Source organism: Parus major, chromosome 2 (assembly GCF_001522545.3).
Source record: "Parus major isolate Abel chromosome 2, Parus_major1.1, whole genome shotgun sequence".
Classification (NCBI taxonomy): Eukaryota; Metazoa; Chordata; class Aves; order Passeriformes; family Paridae; genus Parus; species Parus major.
Genome location: NC_031769.1, coordinates 19,831,839 through 19,853,389, shown reverse-complemented (window position 1 = coordinate 19,853,389; position 21,551 = coordinate 19,831,839). Strand labels below are relative to the sequence as shown.

The window sequence follows — 21,551 nt, the reverse complement described above, 5'->3', positions numbered from 1 at the left end:
CTTTTTTGTGTAGAGAAGACCAAAAGCACATTTTAGGTGGACAAACTTTTTGGGTAGGTAAGCTCTGAAGAGTGAATTGAACTACTTGATAAGTAGTTCTCCAGTGGAGGGAGCACACGAGCAAAGAGAAGAACTGCAAGTGGCTGTGAAGGTATTTATAGGTCTGCCAAAGCAGCAAGAGATGGTGTTCACGGCTCTTAAAACTGCAGACAACTCTCAGTTGTACTGTAAAGAATTAAAAAATTAATATGGCACTTGATGTAACAAAAATGGACTACATTTACCCTTAACTCCTTAATTTCATTCAAAAATAATACTCTACTCTTATGTCCATATAACATATTTTACATTTTTGCTATCTCCTTCATGATTTTATATTGGTCAGCCTCCCTCTGTCTCATCTGCTTTGCACTGGATGTTAAAGAACTGTCTTTTCCCATTAACACATTTTAAGGGGATTTGTGGGAACTTCATACTTTTCTATCTCTTTAGCCCTAAATAAATAGAAAAAAATTGAACTGTTATCAATGTTTAAGCAAAACCGATTTTGCTTAGATATTTTGGGGATGTAGCTGCCAATAGCTGAACTTCTTCGTGCAATTAAACAACTTAAAATAGTATTTTTGAAGTAAGCATATCTATTTCTCCTATGACTGCAAATATAAGACTGTATTTAATCTAACGTAATGAAATAATAATGGTATAAGAAAATTTCAGTGAACAATCTTGGACTCTAAAAATATTAGTTTGCTGTGTTTATTCTGTGTAGTACTGATGCTTTTTATGTAGTATAGTGGTGTAGAGTCAGAAATTAAAGAAAAAACATGGTAAGTTTAGTAACAGTATGTCAGATCTTGAGAAGTTCACCTGCTTTACTGCTGAAATTTCTTCTGTTCTGCAGGTTCTACTTTTCTTCTAGGTGTTTTTATTAGTGTTAATGCTAATCAACTACAGCAAAAAATATACAAATATTCTGATATTGTCATGTTGTTTAGACAAATAAGCAGGAAGTTCACATCAGCAAAATAATTACTTACTATTTTTCTTATATCAAGTACAGAATTTGACTAGCTTACAGAACAGTTTTTTTGCCTAAGGACTGTCCTCTGGACCTTAGACATTCTCCATTTAGAAAAGGAAAAAAATTCAAAGAAAAGAAACACATACACTGTAATACCTTCTACCAGGGCTTTGAACATGTGAAGAAGCTGTTAAATTATGAATTTTCAACTTACGGCTGTTGTGGAAAAATTATCTCTTAAGGGAAAGAACTTCCCCACTTCAGGCTAAAGGACTGTGGAGTACCACAGTTGTCTATGTGTTAATGCATTTTATGGTTGAAGAATAAACCAGAAGGGGATATGAGAGTTAGGAGTGTAACCATGTTGTACTTATACTCTGTTGTTGAGATTTGTGGTGGTAGTTTTTTGGTTTCTGTTTTTCATTTTGTTGTTTTTTTTTTTAAGGCCACCCTTCTCCAGAACCTGGAAAAATCTGTGGTGCATTGAATCCTGGCAAAGGTGCCAAGTGGGAGAGCTGGGAATGTGATAAGAAACTAGGCTATATTTGTAAACGAGGAAATGCTACTTTGGAATCTTTCATTATTCCTAGAGGTAGGTTTGGTAATAAACCCTCAACAAATTCTCAATGAACACTGTTTTTTATCTCTAACTGGAATAGCTGTTACTGAATGTGGTAAAACCAAACAAGGGACTCTGTAGACTGTGGTTTGACCAAGATTCCTTCTAAAAGTGAACAGTGTGTTCTTCCTTTTTGCTCTGGCCTCCCTGTTTCCTGTGTAATAATCCTTCTTCAATAGTCTTGAGTTCTAAATTGCAAAATTTTGTCCTCTTTTCCAAAACCAAGCAGAACTGTCAGATTCTGATTATAAAGTAATAAAAAATGAATTTAATGTTTTTAAAATGATGTAATTATCTGAAGCCCCATGTACACAACGAAACTAATCCACTTCTTCCTGTACTTTTTTCTATTTATGAATTGTAAGTAGTATGTAGTATGAATTGTACTATGTAAGTAGTAGTAGTATAAACTGTACTATGCAAGTAGTGGACTAGAAGAATTTTTTAAAATTCTTTTGAATTAGATATTTTTAAGGTATCTATATGTCTTATAAATCTATAAATACTTATATAGAAATATAAAAATAGTTATTTGCATACATATAAAAGCATATGCAATTCTTTATGAAATTATTTAAATTATATATGCAGAGACACTTTTTCAGAAAAAATGTAATTCTGGAACTTGCCTCATGTTCATAAGACAGAAGAGGGATAAGATTTGTTTTGATCTCTTTCCTTATTATCTCTTTGTGTACTATAAGCATCTTGTAAATTACTTTTTTGTTTCATCACTCCTTCTTTCTGTTCTTTCCAAGTTCCTTTTTTTTCCAGGACATACCTGTATCTTTTAAATGCACTGACATTATTTTGTATGGGGTTTAGAAGCAGAAGGCTAAACTGGAACTAGATTTCCAGTTCATTTATTAATATGCATCACTACTTGCAAAGCAGACGTTTTGGAAAGTCAGTGTTTGATATTTGCCTTAAAAAGCAGTTGCTGTTTTTTTAATATTTTTTCTGCTTCTGCCAATATAGAACCAGTCCTGTTAAAAGCAGTTAGGACAGAGGATTCTGCCCCATTTTTTTGGCTTTGCTGCTAAGAGAAAAGCCACAAGAATGAGCTGGTGTGTTGTTAAGTGGATATTGAAATACATATTAATTAATTAAATAGATAATTTGGTATTGAAATCAAGTAAATTAATTGTCTTAGCTGAGAAAGACTTCAGTGCACGTTTAAATAATTTCTTAATTTAAGACGTAAGTTTTGTTTGGATTTGTATACAGGTGATTTCCAAATAGTTTTATTTATATAGGTTGTTTTAGGTTGTTTGGCAACTACTTCTCAGCTTTTCAGGTTTCTTACATAAGTTCTGAAACACTGATGCCTATAAATATGCTATCAGTTTAAGACTGGCTTCTATATTATTTATATTATTTAAATTTAAATTCAGGGGGTTTTTTTTGAGGGAGGTGTGTGTTTAATGATCATTACTTTCTTTTGAATTTGGCTTTTGTTCCTAACCCCCACCCTTTGCTTTACCAGAAATTTGAAGGAAGAGAAAAAAGTTTTCAATTAAGCATAAATTGCTGAGTAAACACTGTGGCAGATAAACCAGAGATTGGCAGTGGTTTACTTAATAAAATATTTTACAAAATGTCCCACGGGAGGAAGTAATAAAAGGAGTAAGCATGGAATCATGCAAGGTGTTAGGTGCCCTCAGCTGCTAAAGGTGTAAAGGAAAACTCATGGCAGATTATGTTTTCCTGAGTTAAGAAATAAATTAATTGCAAATTCATACATGTACTTAGCTGTTCACTTGTCACTAAGCACAAAGAAAATCCTCTGAAATTTTAACCCTGGAAGTTATAATTGTGTCTAAAAGGGCAGTATGTGGGACAGAGGAACATTTTACAGCAGAATGTAATCATACTTGTACTCGAAACAAAGACAGGAAAAATCTTAATAGAATATTTGTTTCCATTACAGATGGATTTTCACAAAGCAAACATCAGCAGGATTGTTTTGCGTTTTTGTTTTTTGCTTCTTGTAAGAAAACATTTTTCCAGCAGGGGGCCACATCATGTTGTACATCAAAGTAACTTCGGGCTACAGAGCACTTGTTCTGTAACCCAGCAAAGTGGATTAATAGAAATGTATTCAGGTCAAATCCTGGATGCTGAAAGGAAAGGCTATCTATCTTCCTTCACCAAGTGATTGCCAGCATAGATTTCATCCCAAACCAAAAAACTGTGATGATCTTAAAATAGTGTTTCCAAATGTTTCTTTAAATACTCAGAAGAAATAAATTCTCTTACTGTTATTGCTGAGATGCTGTGTATCTGTCTTATCAGAACACACAGCATGGATCTAAGAGAGAAATTTGAATGTCTGAGTCATGAGACTGACTTCAGCTTTAGGCACACAAGCCAAGCACTGTGAGATTTTGCAGACTTCAGAAAGTCAAGCTCACAAGAAAGTCAGCTTCACAAGAGTACTTGTGCTCTATTTGAGGAATAACTGCTCTACAGCTACAGGCCAACAAATTTATCAGCTTGACATTTGGAATAATATTGTTTGCACATTAATGTAATATTATCTTTTACCTTTTATTTGTGATAATTTGCCTTGCTTCTTTTGTTTAAGTGAAATGATGTCCAGGGAGTAACACGTATTTCCATAAGGATGAAAAAGTAAACTGGATGGCTTTGAATTGTCTAGTAGTTTCTTTAAAAGTAGAATGGGGAAGCACCAAGTTAATTTTTGCTGAGTAGCTGAAATGAAGAACCGAAGAGTTTCTTGTACTAAGAAATCCCCAGCAATGTAATTCAATAAGACTTAAACCAAAGAAAGTAGACCATCAACAGCTTTTCTTTTTTTTTTTTCTTTCTTTTTTTTTTTGTGTCCTGCAACAAGTTCCCTGGTGTTACTGGGTCTACAAGCACAAGTTTTGCTGTCCTGCCATACCTGCTTATCTGCTTTACTGTTCAGTGAGTCATATTGTCACAGTCTGCATCCACCTGAAAAAGAGATGTTCACGGACTCACTGAGGCATAAATACCTTTGTGAGCCTCTCTGAGGCTGTGTCTGAACTGGTGATTTCTGTTCTATGCAGTGTTTGCAGTTTGCAGAAGGGTATGTTGAGTGTTCTCTGGTTTTTGACAAAGCACTGTAAGATGCATGTGCTCAGAGCTGAGACCAGGTACAGGACAAATTTGGCGGCTGTCTGAAGCATCAGACTAACTTCCACAACAGCGTTTGTTACCGCTGGGCTCTCTTGTTTCTCCCAACATCACCACACAGTTTGTTTTCCTGGCGTTCCCCCACCCTCTATTTCACTTTTTCCTCTCCTTTGGCAGAATTGAGAGGTCTCTGACCAAGCATTATTGAGCCCCTTGTCCTGGGGGAAAAAGTTTAGTTTTGCTAGAACTTTGTGGGAACAGGCTAGCACTTTTTAGATTCAGATCTGAATGGGCAGGTACTGTTTATAACAGAAATATGTGTTGTGACACAAACTATCTATTAATCATCAGTATAGTCCAGTTGAAACAGGATACATGCCCGCAGCATGGGCCTGACTGGTCATGAGTTTGGGTGTCTATTTAAACATTTCTACAGAATATATCCCACTGTTAAACAAACACATTGCTTCTTCTTCTGACATATACAAGTTTTTTTGCCAGCAGAATTTCTGAAAACCTGCTGTCCTTGTTCTACTCTATATTGCTAAACCCATCTGCTGATTATAAATAAAGAGCTGCAAGAATCCTAATTTGTTTCTACAACAGCAATACTCTGTTTATTATATGTTCGAGTGGCACTCCTCCCAAGGCTGAATTGTTTGCTGAACAGCAATGTGCTTGTTGGCAATACCCTGGTGCTCTTCCACTGAGGTTCTGAAAGCAAGTTTTAAGCATAAATCATTTAATTTGACAACATAATTTTCTCAGTTAAGCTGCTGAAAAAGATTCCTAAAAGCAGTAATCTTCTTTGGGTTCTCTGATTCTTATTCTCAGTTATTCATTTCTGTAGTTTAGCACATGGGCTAATGCATAAAGTCCCTACGTTTTTGGGAAAAATAATTACTCTCATAAATATCTATGGTAAAATTCAGGTTCTTAACATATAGCATGGGGGTTAAAGAGAGGTGCTGACATCAGTGTAGAAAAATTATAAAGCACCACTCTGCAGACCTTGCATTTTAGTATGCATGTATGCATGCATAAAAGATAAAACTGTATTTTAATTGTATTTTCTCAAGTTACAAACACTTGTTCTTTAAAAACAGTGTGGAAGTTTCAACTTTCAGTTATTCATGTAGATTTTTATCACTATACATATTTGTCATCTCTGCTGTTCTTCCTGAAGAAAATACATGACTGAAGTTTTTTTGTTAAATATTTTCTGATGTGATGTTTAGTCTTTAGTTAAGAACAGAATTCTGAAACTTTTCATGGCAATTTTTCTTTTCAGAGACTAATGTGCCTATTAGGTGTCCTGATCAATGGATGTCATATGCTGGTAACTGTTACATAATTCACAGGGACCCCAAAATATGGAAAGATGCCTTAACATCTTGCAGGAAAGAGGATGGAGATCTGGCGAGCATCCATAATGTCGAAGAATACAGCTTTGTTATTTCTCAACTTGGGTACAGTGAGTATTTTTTCATAATAACATATATATATATTTACTGAGTAAAAAAGGTGTTTTGAACATGTCTTACCTGTTAATAAAATCAGGAGACTGTTAAAAATAATTGTCCTGATGACAGATTGGAGAAGGAGTTAAATTTTAAATTTAAAAATCAGAGGTAATAAAAACAGAGAATAGGAGCACAAAATCCAAACAGACTTTGCTGCCACAAAAAAAGCTGTGGTGATGCAAATTGCATTATCTCTAAACTCCTGTTTCTTAGGATCTGCTTCTCCTTCCTTTCTCCTTTTATATAGGTTAAATCAATTTAAATCTTTTCATAAGATAAAATGATTTTACAATTGATCTTCAAAAATAGATGGGGGAAGCAAAATCTGATGGTTCAAGACAGTTTGGGATCTGTGCCCTGTTATTAACACTGACATGTCCTTATGTTTCAAGTCATGTTTCTCCTGAAAAAGAATCCATCTGTCCCTGTACATGGATTCAGATGTGCCCCATATCAAATACAGTACTTATGTGCTTGGTTTCTGAGCACACATTTGAGCTGCTGCAAGGCAAGTTAGTCTACAGATGCAAGATGTGTTCATGAGGAGAATGAAGCTGTGCTGACTCTAGGGCAATTTCATGGTTGCTGTTGCTTTACATGAACCTGCTTTTGCATGGAGGAACTGTTTTTTGTGGGAGAAGCAGGTTCACACCCAGGTGTGCTTCTTTGCAGTGACTGATCCTATATGTGCTTTCAGTGGCAGGCAAAGGTGAGTTTATCCTTCACTGGAAGTGTAGCCACGCACTTTGAGCTGCAGAATAGCAACAGTCCTGGAGTGGAAATCATAAAACAGTTGATATACTTTATTTTTGTGTCCTTGCTACCTCCATGGCAACTTGTGCTTACCTTCACATTCCTGAAAGAGTGACTTGGTTTTTCACGAACAACATGAAACCTTTACTCTTTTAAAAGATACTCTTAGGAAAGGTGGGACTTCTTGATGAGACATTAAGACATTTGATAGAAATCAGATTCTAAAGGAAACTATTTGTATTTTCACCTTATATATGTGAAGTAGGTTATTACATAGTCTGACACCTCCTCCAAAGTCCTTTCCTGAACTGACTGCTGTTGTTTTTGTAAAATTGAGTGTTTTTGAAAGGCAAATAGTCCTGAAGGAAAGCAGGCTTCTCACAAATGACACACTAGCTGCAACAGACTGTTTTGAAAGCATTCTTGTCAGAGGAGTAAAATTGGTACAACTAAAGAATCCTTTTACAACAGTTTGAGTGTATCACATTACCCTTGTTCACCACTGAGAGGAGAACACTGTGTATTGCAGTGCCTAGAGAATCTTGTCTGCATCAGACCACTGCTGTACAGAAAGAACAAAAGTTTATCTTTGTGCAAACAATTCACAGTCCCATGATAAAACAAAGGAAGAAGGGGTACAATGAGATGAATATTGTCATGATAGCTGAGCTTTTGTTGGCATCACCCACAAAGGAGAACTTTAGAGAGGAACATGAAGAATAAAGAAGTGCATTCTGGATGTTTACACGGAAGTCCAGCATGTGATAGGGCACAAATGTGGCCCAGTGCATGACTGAGAATGGGAAGCAGATTTACAATTTGCTGGAAAAAAAAAACCTCTCTTGGTGTTTAGTCATACAGCTGTAGAGATGACTGCAAAAAAGCAGCAGTTCAAATGAGGAAAAAAAATGTTATATAGGAAGAGACTCCATAGATTTGCTTGGCTTATTTAGATGGCTTTGATGAAGTTATTTTGTTAAAGAATGTTTACTGTTCATATTACCTTGGTGTGAGCCCACCACTGTAGGAGCTCTGGGCATGGACAATGCCTCCTCTGTGCTAAATGCTCAGTAAAAGTAGACAGAAAGATTTTAAGAGGTAACTAAACAAGAAATAAATTAAAGAGCATGGATGACAGTGGGCAAGGAGGGAATGAGAGCATGATGGACAGTAGAATAGGAACATTCAATGTGTTAGTGGAAGAGAATTTAAACAGGGTGCTGAAATGCAATTTTGGGGTACTTCTGAACATAAAACACAGTCTGCAAGAAGGGGGAAAGGTGTGATATTGAAAATGGAGCCTGAGAGCCTGTGAATTTAATGGGGGAGAGATGGTAAGGAATTATGGATGAGCTATGAGGGCTGATCACACTTAGATGCAATAAAGGCAGGAGAGTCAAGGGAGGGAAGGAGAAAAAACAGAGGGTTGACTCTCTCTGTCATTCAAGTGACTGGCTGGGAGGATGATATTGGCAGTATCTTGGTTATCCAGAATGGAAAACCTCTCAGAAACAGACAGCGCAAAGTAAATTCCTTGACCAGTCCTGTAGTTTCCCTTAAGCCAAAAGCCAACAGCTAACTCCTTTAACTGTAAAGTGAAAAAAATCCAACAACCACGGTCATTTCACTTTACTCAGAAATAAATAAAATATAGGAACACACATAATGGGAAAACTTGCAAATACTCTGGTTTTCAGCTCTAAAAGACATCACTGTGTGTCTTAGCATTAGAAAATAGGACATTCCATTCTGCACTATACTAAAAGTAGGCGGAAAAGGGGAGCTAATTTATTTAGGCATTTTTTCATATCTTGTTACAAGTGTTTTGAATTGGAAACCTAGTTGTGTTGCAATACAATTCAGCAAAGGGAGTATTTTGGTCATTTTCTATGAAGCAGAACACCCTTATTTTATTGCCACTTTGGGGAGTGACCTTTTCTGATGACTGGAGTGGGTATATGAGAATCAGTCTGACTTCTATGAGGCTGAGAACCCTAATTTCCTGACTGCCTTTTCAACTTTCTGAGAATAATTCTTTTCTTTTCCACAAAGACAGAAATTCACATTATGTGACAGGAATGTTAATTGTATGTTTTAGAACCATCTGATGAGCTGTGGATTGGGTTGAATGACCTCAAGGTTCAGATGTATTTTGAATGGAGTGATGGAACACCTGTCACCTACACAAAGTGGCTTCGTGGAGAGCCCACTCATGCAAACAACAGACAAGAGGACTGTGTCGTTATGAAGGGAAAGGTAAAGTCACATAGCTATTGATCAAATTGTCTTGTAATTTATCATTTGGGCTTTTCCTATGCAAGAGCAAATAATTAAGATAACTTAAAAATGGGGATATTACCTATTGAAGCAGCCTATTGTAGAGTCAGGAATTAATTTTATGAGAAAAGATCTCTGTTTAAGGTTACCAGAAAATTTCACTGTTTCCCCCAAGAAGCAGACAAGTAGTAGCAACAGCTCCCCAAGATCCATATTTTTTTATTTCAGTTTGTGCATGTGGACTTTAAAAATAATCTTATAATTACACTGAGAAGCAGATGAACATATGCTGTTTCTTCAGGAAGCTAAAAAGACATTTTGGATATGTCTGGCTTCTTATGTTTTGACTGAATATGGGATTCACATTTAAAAATTGCACTAGGAATTTTTATTGATGCTAGAGAGAAATGCTCTCTTTAGAAGAAAATAGAAATCTTAATTTTATTTTTCAAGTCAAAGTTATAAATCTTGTAGGTGGTTTAGATTTTATGCTTATATCTGCACTGCACGTGAAGAGCTGTGAGAAATGTAGTAAAATATTTAGCAGTGGCATTACTGAAAGCCTTTCCTGAGTGACTGTATACCTACAGTTTAAAGGCTGCTTTGAAAAGGCTGATTTCTGGAATCTCGCAATGGTCAGTGACCCAGGAGTATCACAGGAACACAGAGGTAATACCTGGCATAAAAGTCAGTCTTTGTTGATGCTGTATTTTTTCCTTTTTGTGATAATTAAAAATATTAAGCTTACCACCTCCTTTAGAGTTTGCCTATTTAATCAGGAGGGGAAAAAGTGTGTACACAAACCATAGGTATTTTCTTACTTTGCAGAATTAAAACTTGATGGTTGTACTTTTGCTACACTTTTGGCAACTGCACTTATAAATTGAAGAGGAAAACTAAGGGTCTTTTTCTCAATTTCCTAGACACTCTATTGAGCTCTACCTGGAGCACAGGCTCTCAGTCAAGCTCCAGTAGGCTTAGTTTTCTCACTTGCTTCACTTCAGCGAAGTCATCAACAGCAACCTTGGCCTGTATGCATGCACCTGGCTCATGTGTCACCAAAATTCTGATGCAGAAACACTCAAGTTTAAAGGTTGAGTGCAGCAGGAGAGGGCTGAGCCAGCTCTGCAGCAGGAGAAATTAGTAGGGCACATAGAGGGGTTCCTACTAAAAATCAATCAAAAAAAATCTCTGCTGTCTTAGTGGGCATACTCTGGTGAGAAGAGTGTAAATGTATATTTCTTCCATGTCAGCCATGCCATGGTGCACATGGTAATTGAGCCAACAGACTTTTAAGGGTGTGAGAATTGTTGTGCTGTGTTGTCTGTGCAGTGGCTATGCCAGTGCTGGTTGAGATGATTTGCCTATCAGAGTTATAAGGTCAAACAGTGGAAGGAAGCTGAGTGCTCCAATGTGAGAGTCAGTCAATTGAGGCTCCAAATGGCACTTGCTTCAAGGACTTCTATTCTGGTCAAGGCTGAAGAATTTGCTCAGGCCTGGGAGGTGAGCAGGGCAGCTGGCCTTGGTGCATGTGGGTGCTGAGTTTCTAGGAACACACACTTGAGGTTGTGTCTCACCTACCAGCCTGTGCCCTTTGGCTAACCCCATCTGTTGGTGTTAAGGTTTATGATATTACACATGGAAGTATTGGTGCAGGAGGCATCAGAGGAAGTAAGAGGTAGACAGGCCTCATTTTGTGGTTTGAGTAGTGCTTTAAAAAAGTATTGGGATAGTTCTTGATATTCATATTTACTAGATACATTTTTTAAATTTATATATTTTTGCAGTCTTTTGGAACACATAGGTAAGCTGAAATTCAGTGGTGAAGCTGTGATTTTCATTAAAATTACTTGACTGCCTTCAAACAAGCATTTCGAGAAAAAAACAGGAAGGAGCAGAACATGTTTTGTCATTTTCTGAGTATTGAGATGGTGTTTTCTGGCCAAGCCAAGTGTTATGGAATTTGAGGAACTTAGATTAAGGTTAAAAATTTCTATTTGTGTACAGAAGTTGTCATCCACTAGATTTTAATTCTCTGCAAATCTAAGTCACCTGTGATGGTTTGAATTCCAGTATGAGTTATATTTTTCTAGGAAATAGAAACCTTAGTTTCTGTTTCAAAGTTAGAGGAAAGACAGTTTGATTGTTTCTATAAGAGTTCAGGAGAAAGGCAAGGCAAGTAGGGATTGAAACTAGCCCTAGCAGTATCATCTGGTGTCAGGCACCAACAGCATGGTCTGGAGTCAGTTCATGCTGCGCCACAATGCCAAGACCTGGGAAAAACTATTGTTGCTCTACCCTACTGTTTTCTCCCCCTCCATGTGGCCATCCATTGAAATCTGCTGGATAAAGAAATGGATAGAAAAATAGGAGTCATTGCTATTTATGTCCTCATTCTCACTTTGTAAAGTGTTACTTCATCAGTAAAATTTTGAAGTTCAGACTAAAGCACTGGGTTCATTTACAAGGAGGCAACAATAGTTACAGATATATGCAGTGGTGTGTATGTGTTGAGGAAAATCTGTTGATAGAAGATGATCTGACATTTTAAAAGAGATCCAGCATTTGGCTGGGGATAAAAATAAAATTAGTTGGAGGATGAAGGCATCAAAGCATTAAGATCTGGGTCCACTGGTCATGTGCTGTATGCCCTGCTAAAACTGCAGCACTCAGTGCAGCCAGATAAGCCATGATCATTGCTCAGAAATACAGTTTCAGTGGCAAGCTTAATGCTTAATGGTCAACAACCACCTGAAAATACTCAGTCTGGATGGTGGTCCTTGACTTTGGGAAAGGAGGACTCTATCCTCTGTTGGTCCAGGACTTTTCTTCCTTCACACCTAGCACAGGATCACTCACTACAGAAGGATCTTGCTGTCCTTCAGCACTGAATACATATTAAGTAAGACTTGTATCAAAACCTCTGAGGCCATTTCAATTCCAAGAGCAATACATAGATATACTGATGGCTGTAGCTATAAATAAAAGTAGCAGCCTGCTATTCCTTATTGCAGCTTTAGAAGACCCGGCGTCCTTTCACTTGCATCAGTGCCCAAAAGCAATATGGAAAACATGATGTAGGTTTTGGCTGAAGAAATTCCATGGAAGTTGTACTAACTCACTATCTCTTGGAACCAGCTGTCAGCTGACAAAACTGTGCATAGCTATAAGTTGATCTTCTCAGTTTGTTGATGTTTACCCACCCAAGTACATTTATGTTTCCATTGTTGATACTTTTGATCAGTCCTAACAAAAAATTATTAAATACTTAGAAGTATAAGACAGTTTTTTTTGAAGATTAAAACCCATTGACTGGGGTTCTGTTTGTGTGTTCAGGATGGATTTTGGGCAGACCATTCTTGTGAAAAGAAAATTGGCTACATCTGTAAAAGGAAACCTATGTCAGATGCTCCCACAGAAGAGGAAACTATTGACATGGGCTGCCAGAAAGTAAGTGAAGAAAAAGTTGTCTGATCTAAATAGGCTGCTCAGAATGATAAAAAAAAGAAACTGTCACCTAGGTGACAGAAAATGCAGAAAAAATAGGTTTTCTGTTTCATCATAATCAGAAGAGTTTGCCTTCTCATTTCTATGGCAGATGGGGTAGGTGATATACATGACTAAAGCTAATCTAAGACAGTTATTTGGCTCTTGATACTGCCTTCATTTTTCCAGGACTTAAACCAAATCCCAAACCTGCTATGCCTGCAGCAGACCATTTATCTTGATTGGCATTCAATCTTCCCTAAAGAGTTTGCCTGTGCCATCAGCTGCACTTCAGCTCTAGCTACAGCTTTCTACAGAATTGTTCACAGCAGGAAGGGTGTCCCTGTCTAAATACTGTTCTCAGGGCTTTGCTGTGGTCTCTGGCAGTGCTCTCTACTTTGAACAACTTATTGGCCAAGTGGCCAAGTCAAATGAATTTATTGTGCTTCTTCTGAATTGTCAGAAGATCTATTGTTTACTTGCTAGCCTTTAATGACATGACACCCAGTAATTACAAAAAAACTACTGATATTTATTATGTGATAGGAAATCTTATTGAGTATTTGTTTTCCTTGAAGAAATTGTCTTTTCTTCCCAGTTTGCTTTACACAGCCTTAGAGAAAGTATTTGATGATTATTCCCAGTATTTGTAAAGAGTATCTAGGATCCTTACAAGTGTTAGAGGAAATAAAGGGTTCCTCATGTTTATGGATGTTACCATTGTCTACAGAATGAAGTGCATGCTTGTAGAAAAAAAGTCTCTCAAAAGTGAGAAATTAAAAACCATCAGAATAAATTTTTTTGTGAACTGTGGCTGGTCACAGCAACCTTCTCTGAGAACATATTCCTCAGTAAACAATATTTGAATGATAAAACTTTTAATATTAGCTAAGAATGAACAAACTTGTTTGAGGTGTCATTCCCTATCTGAAAATTCAAGCTGAAGTTTGCTTTTCAAGACCATCCCTGTGATTGCATGATGCCTATGTGTTGGTTATAATCCTGTTCTGAGTGCAAAAGGTGCACAGAAAAGCCTCTTATCCCTTTTTGAGTGGAATACATTGATTGAAAATTTATTAGATATAAAAAATTGTTTTATGAAACAAAGTTCTAAAAAGCTTGGATCCTGCCTGTTCCCACTCTGACTTTTCTCAGTTACACTGGTCCTTTATCTAGTGGTTAGGTAACGGTGATATAAATCAGTTTTCTGTTTTGTTGGTTCCCTTTTCCTTTCCCTTTCCTACATGTGATCAAATCTATTTTGACAGGGCTGGAAAAGACATGGTTTTTATTGTTACCTCATTGGAAATACATTTGTAACATTTTCTCAAGCAAATCAAACCTGTGGAAGGCATCAGGCTTTTTTAGCAACTGTTGAAGACAGGTAAGTAAATGCCTGCTTGTCTGAGGGGGGTCACTTGAGGATTCAGCTTCTAGCATCACCTGCATATCAGAATAATGTCTCTGATTTGGGCAAAAATGTAGCTTCAGAGGACAGCCATGTGTCAATAAAGAACTGTTCACAGTTTTTACATGTAAATTCAAATCCAGGAATCTGGTTTATACTGAAAGTAGGTTATGGCAGTGAAATCAGTTTTGATATAGATGGTTATGTCAAATAAAAAGTAGAACTGTACCTTCTACTTCTTAATTGTGGTCACTAACTTGAGTGAGGAATACAGAATCCAATTTTTATTATTAAATCAAGTAGCTTTAATCTCAAAAAGAGATATGGCTCTGAATTCCTTTAAAAAGGTAGTACAAATGAGCAAGAGGATAGAATTTTCAACTATCTGTTATTTGAATTGAGATACTTTTTAAAAAAATTAAGTGAGAAATCAAATTATGTAAAGCACTTGGTACCTGAAAATCTGTCACAATGCAGCCAGGGCTCAGTATATACAAAATTTCTGTAAAAGAGGTACACTTTAATTTATTTGAAATATAGGAAATATAGGAGGTTTAAGAAAAAAAACATTTTTCTTGCAGATGTCTTGTTTGTTTCTATATAATCAAAGTAGTTATGTTCTACTGTGAAAGCTCCAGCTGTCATGAATGGTAGCTCTCTAAACAGGTAGCACTGCAGCTGCCATAAAATTCTTTTATAATTAATAATGTGGCCTTCAGACCACACCTTGTTAGGGGGAGACATTTTTTTATGTGCTCTGATTTCTTAAGAGCTGTTTGTCTAAAGACAACAGTGAACTATGACAGACTTTGCCTCTACATAGACTTGTTTGCTAAATATAATTTGTCTTGCTTAATCATTGGATCTAACTTACAGTGTGCCTTTGTTTTATAATTTAGTATCATACTACTTTAGCTTCTACTTTTTGTAGCTTTCTTCAGTAATGCTGAGGTTCTTTTTTTCAGTTTGTCTGAAGCAAGAAGTAATAAAATACAGGAGTGTTAGAAACTCACAAAATACAGTGGTATAAAACAAGGCATGTCAGGTTTCTTCTTTATCACCAGTTTCCTCTCGGTCCATGATTAGGCAACATTATTCACTGGGCATCTGAGAAGAAACCAAAATGCACTGCTATGGAAGCTAAAAAAATACCTATTATTTAATGGTTTTGTTATAGTCTTTGCTAAAGGAAATCCATCCAAGCTATGCTTTCAGGCAGGTGCAGCAGTAATTCTGAGAAAATAACAAGCCTTTCACAACTTTAAAAAATAAATTATTTTAACAGTATAAATAATAGAAATAATTTTAACATAAATATAAATATAAATTTAACATAAACGATTTTAACAGCATTAATTTATTGACTGATTTATTTTAAACAGATATGAACAAGCCTATCTGACCAGCCTGGTTGGGCTGAGAACAGAAAGATACTTTTGGATTGGACTTTCAAATGTAGAAGAAAAGGGAATGTTCAAGTGGGCTAATGGTGAATCTGTCTTATTTACACACTGGAATTCTGAAATGCCTGGTAGGTATGACTCTTTGTTGTTTAATGAGTCCAGCTAGGGAAATGAGTCGCTCAGTGCTTGAAGTTTTTCCTTAAGCACTGTCTTGGTGACATAATGGCCAATGGCTTTCAGATACATCCAGCTGCTTTCCACAAGAATCCAGCACGGTTGCTAAGTTTCTGGCTAGTGCTGAAATGAGTTTTTAGTATGACTTTGGGAAGAAACTTTACATTGAGAAAAGTTTCTGATTTGCATCTGTTCTGGGGAAGTCTGTGTCAGTACTGCTCTGGAGGAGCAATCTCAAGTGACCGTCCTTGCGAGTCCTGCCTGTCCAGCCATACCTCATGGCTCACTTGTTCACTGCACGTTCTGAGTGTGTGGGATCACAGATGCATGAAGCATCTCTGAGTCCTAGAGAAGATGGGAATGTAAGGTAGGACAAGAGGGCCAAAATACAAAATACAAAATACGTAATGGGAGGTCATTTAATCTCTGACATGATCACATCAGAAAGGGGGTGATTGTTGTTGTTCAAAGTTCTGAAACGTTGCACATGCCTTTCAGGAGGTCCTCTGATTCTGTTTAATTTCAGTACCTAATTGCTGATTTGAATGTGTCAGGTGAGGTGGTAAGGCCATGTAGACCATGAAGCCAATAGTAGGCTTAACTACCTAGTTAATTTTGAAAATTGTATGTCAAATAGAAAAAAAAAATTGAGAAAGTAACTCTAACCACATCTTCAGATTTAGGGGAGAATTTGTTGGATCTAAGGCTATGATCTAGCTAAAGTTAGTCACTGTAGGTGATTTGGTATGAGGCATAATTTAGTATGTCAGAGTAGATGAACTAAGATTTTTTTGTCTTGTTTTAAAATTCATTAATTAGAACCATAGAATGACAGAGCAGTTTGTGTTGAAAGAACGTTTAAAGATCCCCTAGTACCCACCCCCTGCCATGGAAACATTCCACTAAATCAAGTTGATCAAATCCCCGCCCAACCTGACCTGGAGAACTTTCATGGACGAGTCATCTACAACTTCTCCAGGCAACATGTTCCAGTTACTCACTACATTCATAATAAAGAAATTCATTCCTTATGCCCATTCTGGATCTACCTTCTTTCATTTTAAAATGGTTGTCCCTTATTCTGTCACTATAAGCTCCAGTAAAAAGTCATTCTTCATCTTATGAGCACTCCATAGATATGGAGTAGTCATAGTAGTGTTTCCCTGGAGTCTTCTCTTCTCCAGGTTGAACAGCCCCACTCCCTCAGCCTCTCTTCGTGGGAGAGGTGTTACAGCCTTCTGATGACTTTTATGGTCCTCTTGGGCACCTACTCCAACATTAGAAACATTTTTGACTATGTACAACAACTTTATTTCTGCCAGGATAGAATATGAGATTTTCTAGCTTCTTATAACACCCTAAATGGCATTTTTGTGCATTCCTGTTTACAATCAGGAAGAAAGCCAGGTTGTGTTGCCATGAGGACTGGAATAGCAGGTGGATTATGGGATGTAGTAAAATGTGAAGAAAAGGCAAATTTCATATGCAAAGTGTGGGCAGAAGGAGTGACACTTCCACCTGTTCCCACAACAACTCCTATTCCCCAGTGTCCAGAAGGTTGGGAATCAAGCAATCATATTAGCTTCTGTTTCAAAGTAAGTATGTTTATTATTTCTGCATTAACGTAATTTCTGTTTGCTTCACATACATGTGATTAGCTCAGGTTGTCAGAGCATGGTGCTTATAATGGCAAGGTTGCAGGTTTGATCCTTTTATGGGCCATTCACTTAAGAGTTGGGCTTGATGATCCTTGTGGGTCTCTTACAACTCAGAATATTCTGTGATCCCAATAAAAATTGGTATTTTTGTGTATCTTTTTTTCACATTATATATAGAAGTCTTCTTCCTTTCTACTGAAATGCTCATGGGTTTGTTTATTCTGTTAAAGACTAATCTTCAGGTTTGACCTTCTGTTCTTAATTTCCAGTTCTGTTAAGCTTAAGGTTGTTGTCTTGCTCCTATCAGCAATGCAATGCACTAACTTGACTTAAAAAGTTCATTCCAAGCTGTGTTTCACAGAGAACACTCCTAAGCCCTTTACTCAGAGTTTCTGTAATCCCCACAGAATACAGCTGTAAATTAATTGCTTTTGGGTAGCTAATATGTCTTGATCGTGTGACCTATATGTTCTGTTTTGTCTGACGGTCTCTTTAGCCTTTTTCAAGAGCAGAGCACAAGAAGACGTGGCTGGAGTCGCAGGAGTTTTGCCGATCCATAGGAGGAGATCTGGCCTCCATTAACGGCAAAGAGGAGCAGAACGCGGTATGGCGTTCCATCGCGTGAGTATCCGCAGCGTGGCTGGTCGGCAGCTCACTCTAATTAGCCTCCTCATCTTTCTCAAATATTTCTTCTTAGGTGTATGTGTTTACTTCTGTATCAGCCAGTCTGTGTTCTGTATCTGTGTCTGTGTCAAACAGACAGAAAAAACATAGAGCTGATGAAATAGCAGGAGTTGTATGACTAGCAGCAAGAACCTCAAAAGCTAGTGCTGAAATGGCATTGGCAAGGTATCTAGTTAATGCAACATTTATCATCTGAAGTAAAGCTTTTTACTGTGGAGTTGTTGATGGTATAAAATTACTACAGATGCCAGTTGTTTTCAAGTAAGTGTACAAAAATGGTAACAGTTTAATAAAATCTGGATAATATGTTGATTTTTTGGTCACTTTTATGAACTATTCAAAAAGAAACTTCAGATTTTTTTTTTTTTCTTGTGTAAGGAAGATAAATAAGGTGAGTCCCTGAACTGCAAAAAGAGGCATGAGATTTCTAAATAAGATGAAAATCTAACACTTGCAATGCAACAAGAACAAACCAGGCTCAAGGACCTTGTACATCTCTGGTTAGCCAAGACTGAAATATCCTGGCCCTGCAAAATGCTATGACCATAGTAGAATCCTAGCTGTGTTTTTACAGTAAGGAAGAGGTCTCAGATGCTTCATTATCACAAATTGACTGAATATATTCAGGTAAATCAGTAAAGTGTGTCTTCATTAGTTGGAGGTGATATTTTTAGAATGATTCAACTGCAGAAAGTAACTCTCTGAAAACTGCAAGTGCCTTTACAGAGAAAATGAAGAGTTGAGAAATGGAGCAACAGTAGCCAGTGAACTATTATACAAAAGTATTAAGCCACTTTATGTACAGGAGTTGTATCTGGTAATTTTCTTGATCTGTATTTCAATGTGAGTTAATTTATAATGATAACAGCTAGAAGAAGCTGCATTTTAATTTATCTTCACCTTGGTTGTTATTGTTTTTAACAGCATTAAGTTATCCTAAGAGAACTCTTAACTGTACTAAATGATAGATAGTAAAACATATTTTAATGCCGTAAATGCACTTATTAGTATTGTTTTTTGGTTTTTTTTTTAGAAACAATGGCTATTACCACCAGACTTTCTGGATGGGTTTATATTACTTGAATCCTGATGATGGCTTTGCTTGGAGTGATGGATCTCCAGTGAGTAATTAAAATTTCCACAGCTATTATTTTGCATTCCTTGTGCTTCTCAGGTGTGTGCAGAATATGGGTTTCTGTGTAATCACAACCCTCTGTATCCTGCTTTCTCTAGGAAAGCTAATGAATATAAATTTTATGGCTTGATTTTTCTTGGCTAAAACATAGTGATTTTTGATAAGAAGATACACGTTGTGTCAACAAGGAAAATAAACATATGTAGACTAAAAGGATGTTCTGATAAATGCAAGGGTTTTTTGTATAAAGTAGTTTTTCTTTAGTTGTTCTTCTCTTTGCTCATTATCTGTGTATCCATGGTTTACATTCCATGGAGATAGAGACACTTTTTTAATGCGAGTTTGAGTTACTGCACTTTAAACTAAGGTATAAAACTGTAGAAGCAAAAGTGACTTTGGAGTTGAAGGTGTACTTGATGCAAGGTTGGTCAATATATATTGATGGCAATTTACAGTACAGACACTTGAAATTTTATTTTATATAGGAAAATTAAAATAGCAGTAATACTTTGCTGAGGCAAATGCCAAAATTTTTATTATATCTGAATAATATCCTATTTTACTCATATTGTATATTTAATTAATATGAAAATGTAGCATGCCACAATATTGTTATTAAATGTATTTTAGGTTTAGAATTTAGGTCCTGTAGAAAATATTGATATTCTTCCCAGTGTGAACAAAAATAACTGTTACTTAAGCTGCAATCCATTTGCTATCTGAAAAAAAGTTTGAAATTTCACCATTTGAACAGGAGGATTCTGGTTTTCTCCTACCTAAATTTTTAACCTGACCATAGGAACAATTTTTAGGTCTGTGCTTTGATGCTGTCTCCTCCCTCTCTCCCTTATTTTATTTCCATATAACAGAATCTTCACAAAACTTCTTCTATCGTAGGTGAGGTATGAAAACTGGGGCTTTGGAGAGCCAAATAATTATCAAGGAGCTGAACTTTGTACAGAGATCAGTGGTGATTACAGCATGCTTTGGAATGACAGGCACTGTGATTATATGTATGGATGGATTTGCCAAATAAGAAGAGGTATTGTTTACTCCTGTGCAGTAATGAAATAAGAAGATATATTCAGTTGATTTTTACTTTAACTTTCAGAAATAAAAGATTTCAAAAGCCCTTTATAAGAATAGTTCCCTGTGAAATACGAAACATCATAGTGGTATAAGGATTTCCATGTTTTTGAGATATTTAAAGATGCATGGCCTTTAGTACTTTTTTCTATGTACCTCTATAGTACCTCTTTCTCTATGATTTCAAAAAGGGTAATGCGATACTTGATAAATTGGGAATGTTACTTTGAATATTCATGTTCACATTTCACTTTTCAGTTAGAAAATTCATGCCTTCTTCAGCAAATCCTATTATGGATATGTTTTTCTGAGTTGAGTTTCAAGTTATTAGAAATTAGTTTGCAAATCAGTTCACATACTTGTTTTTTTAATGTGTAAAAAATCCCTCCTTCACCTGCCTCAGGTGCTGTTTTGTCAGCTAAGAATGTGTTTTTTCAGGATGGAGCCTGGTTTTGAGATACTTTATTTCCATATTCACATGTTGATTACTTGCTAAATTCTCATGAGATATGTGTTTGGATGCTTTTTATTTACTGAAGACATCAAGATAATATTTATAATTTAGGAAACACTTGAGTTTTACTAGCAGTGCATCTATTTAAATTTGAGCTTCTTAGAAAGTGCACATATGAGTGTTTTACTGTGTTTTTACAGTGGGATGGAGAGGAGCAAAATAAAGATGCTGCATTAGATTACTGACAATAAATATCAGTTCTGCCTTATATTGGTAAAATAATTCTTTAGGCATAGATATTTTTAATAGATGTCATTATTGTGAGATTATATTTTTGCACAAAACTAATTGTTAAGCCTAAACTGACAGAGTTTTCCTGAATAATAAATTGCTTTCCTGAGATACCATTACTGACATCCAAGACGCCATGTCCATGATGCCATAGCAAAAACAAACAAGGGAATTCTTTAGTCTAAAGTTGTACGGTTTTTTGTTTGTTTTTTTTCTTTTTTCATAAAGGACCAATTCATTTCTTGAGATCTTTTCCAGTGAGAATTTTTCTAGGGAAATTTTTAAGATCAAGGTAGAAGTTACTGTCAACCAGAGAAAGATGGAAAGAACCTCACTCTGTAGTAGTTAGGGCACCACATCAGATCACAACCCAGCCTGCATTCCTGATGCCTCTGGTTTAAGCCAGAATTCAAGTACTTGTGACCAGGGGAAAAGAGAGAGTGGGAGACCCAGGAC

General features: G+C 36.4%; 1 protein-coding gene across 3 annotated transcripts in view; it reads left to right on the top strand.

The window, feature by feature from the left end:
* Window positions 1-21,551, top strand: part of LOC107199767 (macrophage mannose receptor 1-like) — a 56,307-nt gene that overhangs the window by 14,196 nt on the left and 20,560 nt on the right. For all 3 annotated transcript variants that reach the window (XM_015617240.3, XM_015617241.2, XM_033511751.1), the window contains 10 exons: window positions 1,467-1,613; window positions 6,055-6,237; window positions 9,138-9,295; window positions 12,653-12,766; window positions 14,071-14,186; window positions 15,593-15,741; window positions 17,183-17,382; window positions 17,942-18,066; window positions 19,163-19,250; window positions 20,162-20,306. In XM_015617240.3, coding sequence (XP_015472726.1) covers window positions 1,467-1,613; window positions 6,055-6,237; window positions 9,138-9,295; window positions 12,653-12,766; window positions 14,071-14,186; window positions 15,593-15,741; window positions 17,183-17,382; window positions 17,942-18,066; window positions 19,163-19,250; window positions 20,162-20,306 — 1,425 coding nt within the window. The remainder of the gene's footprint in view (window positions 1-1,466; window positions 1,614-6,054; window positions 6,238-9,137; window positions 9,296-12,652; window positions 12,767-14,070; window positions 14,187-15,592; window positions 15,742-17,182; window positions 17,383-17,941; window positions 18,067-19,162; window positions 19,251-20,161; window positions 20,307-21,551) is intronic.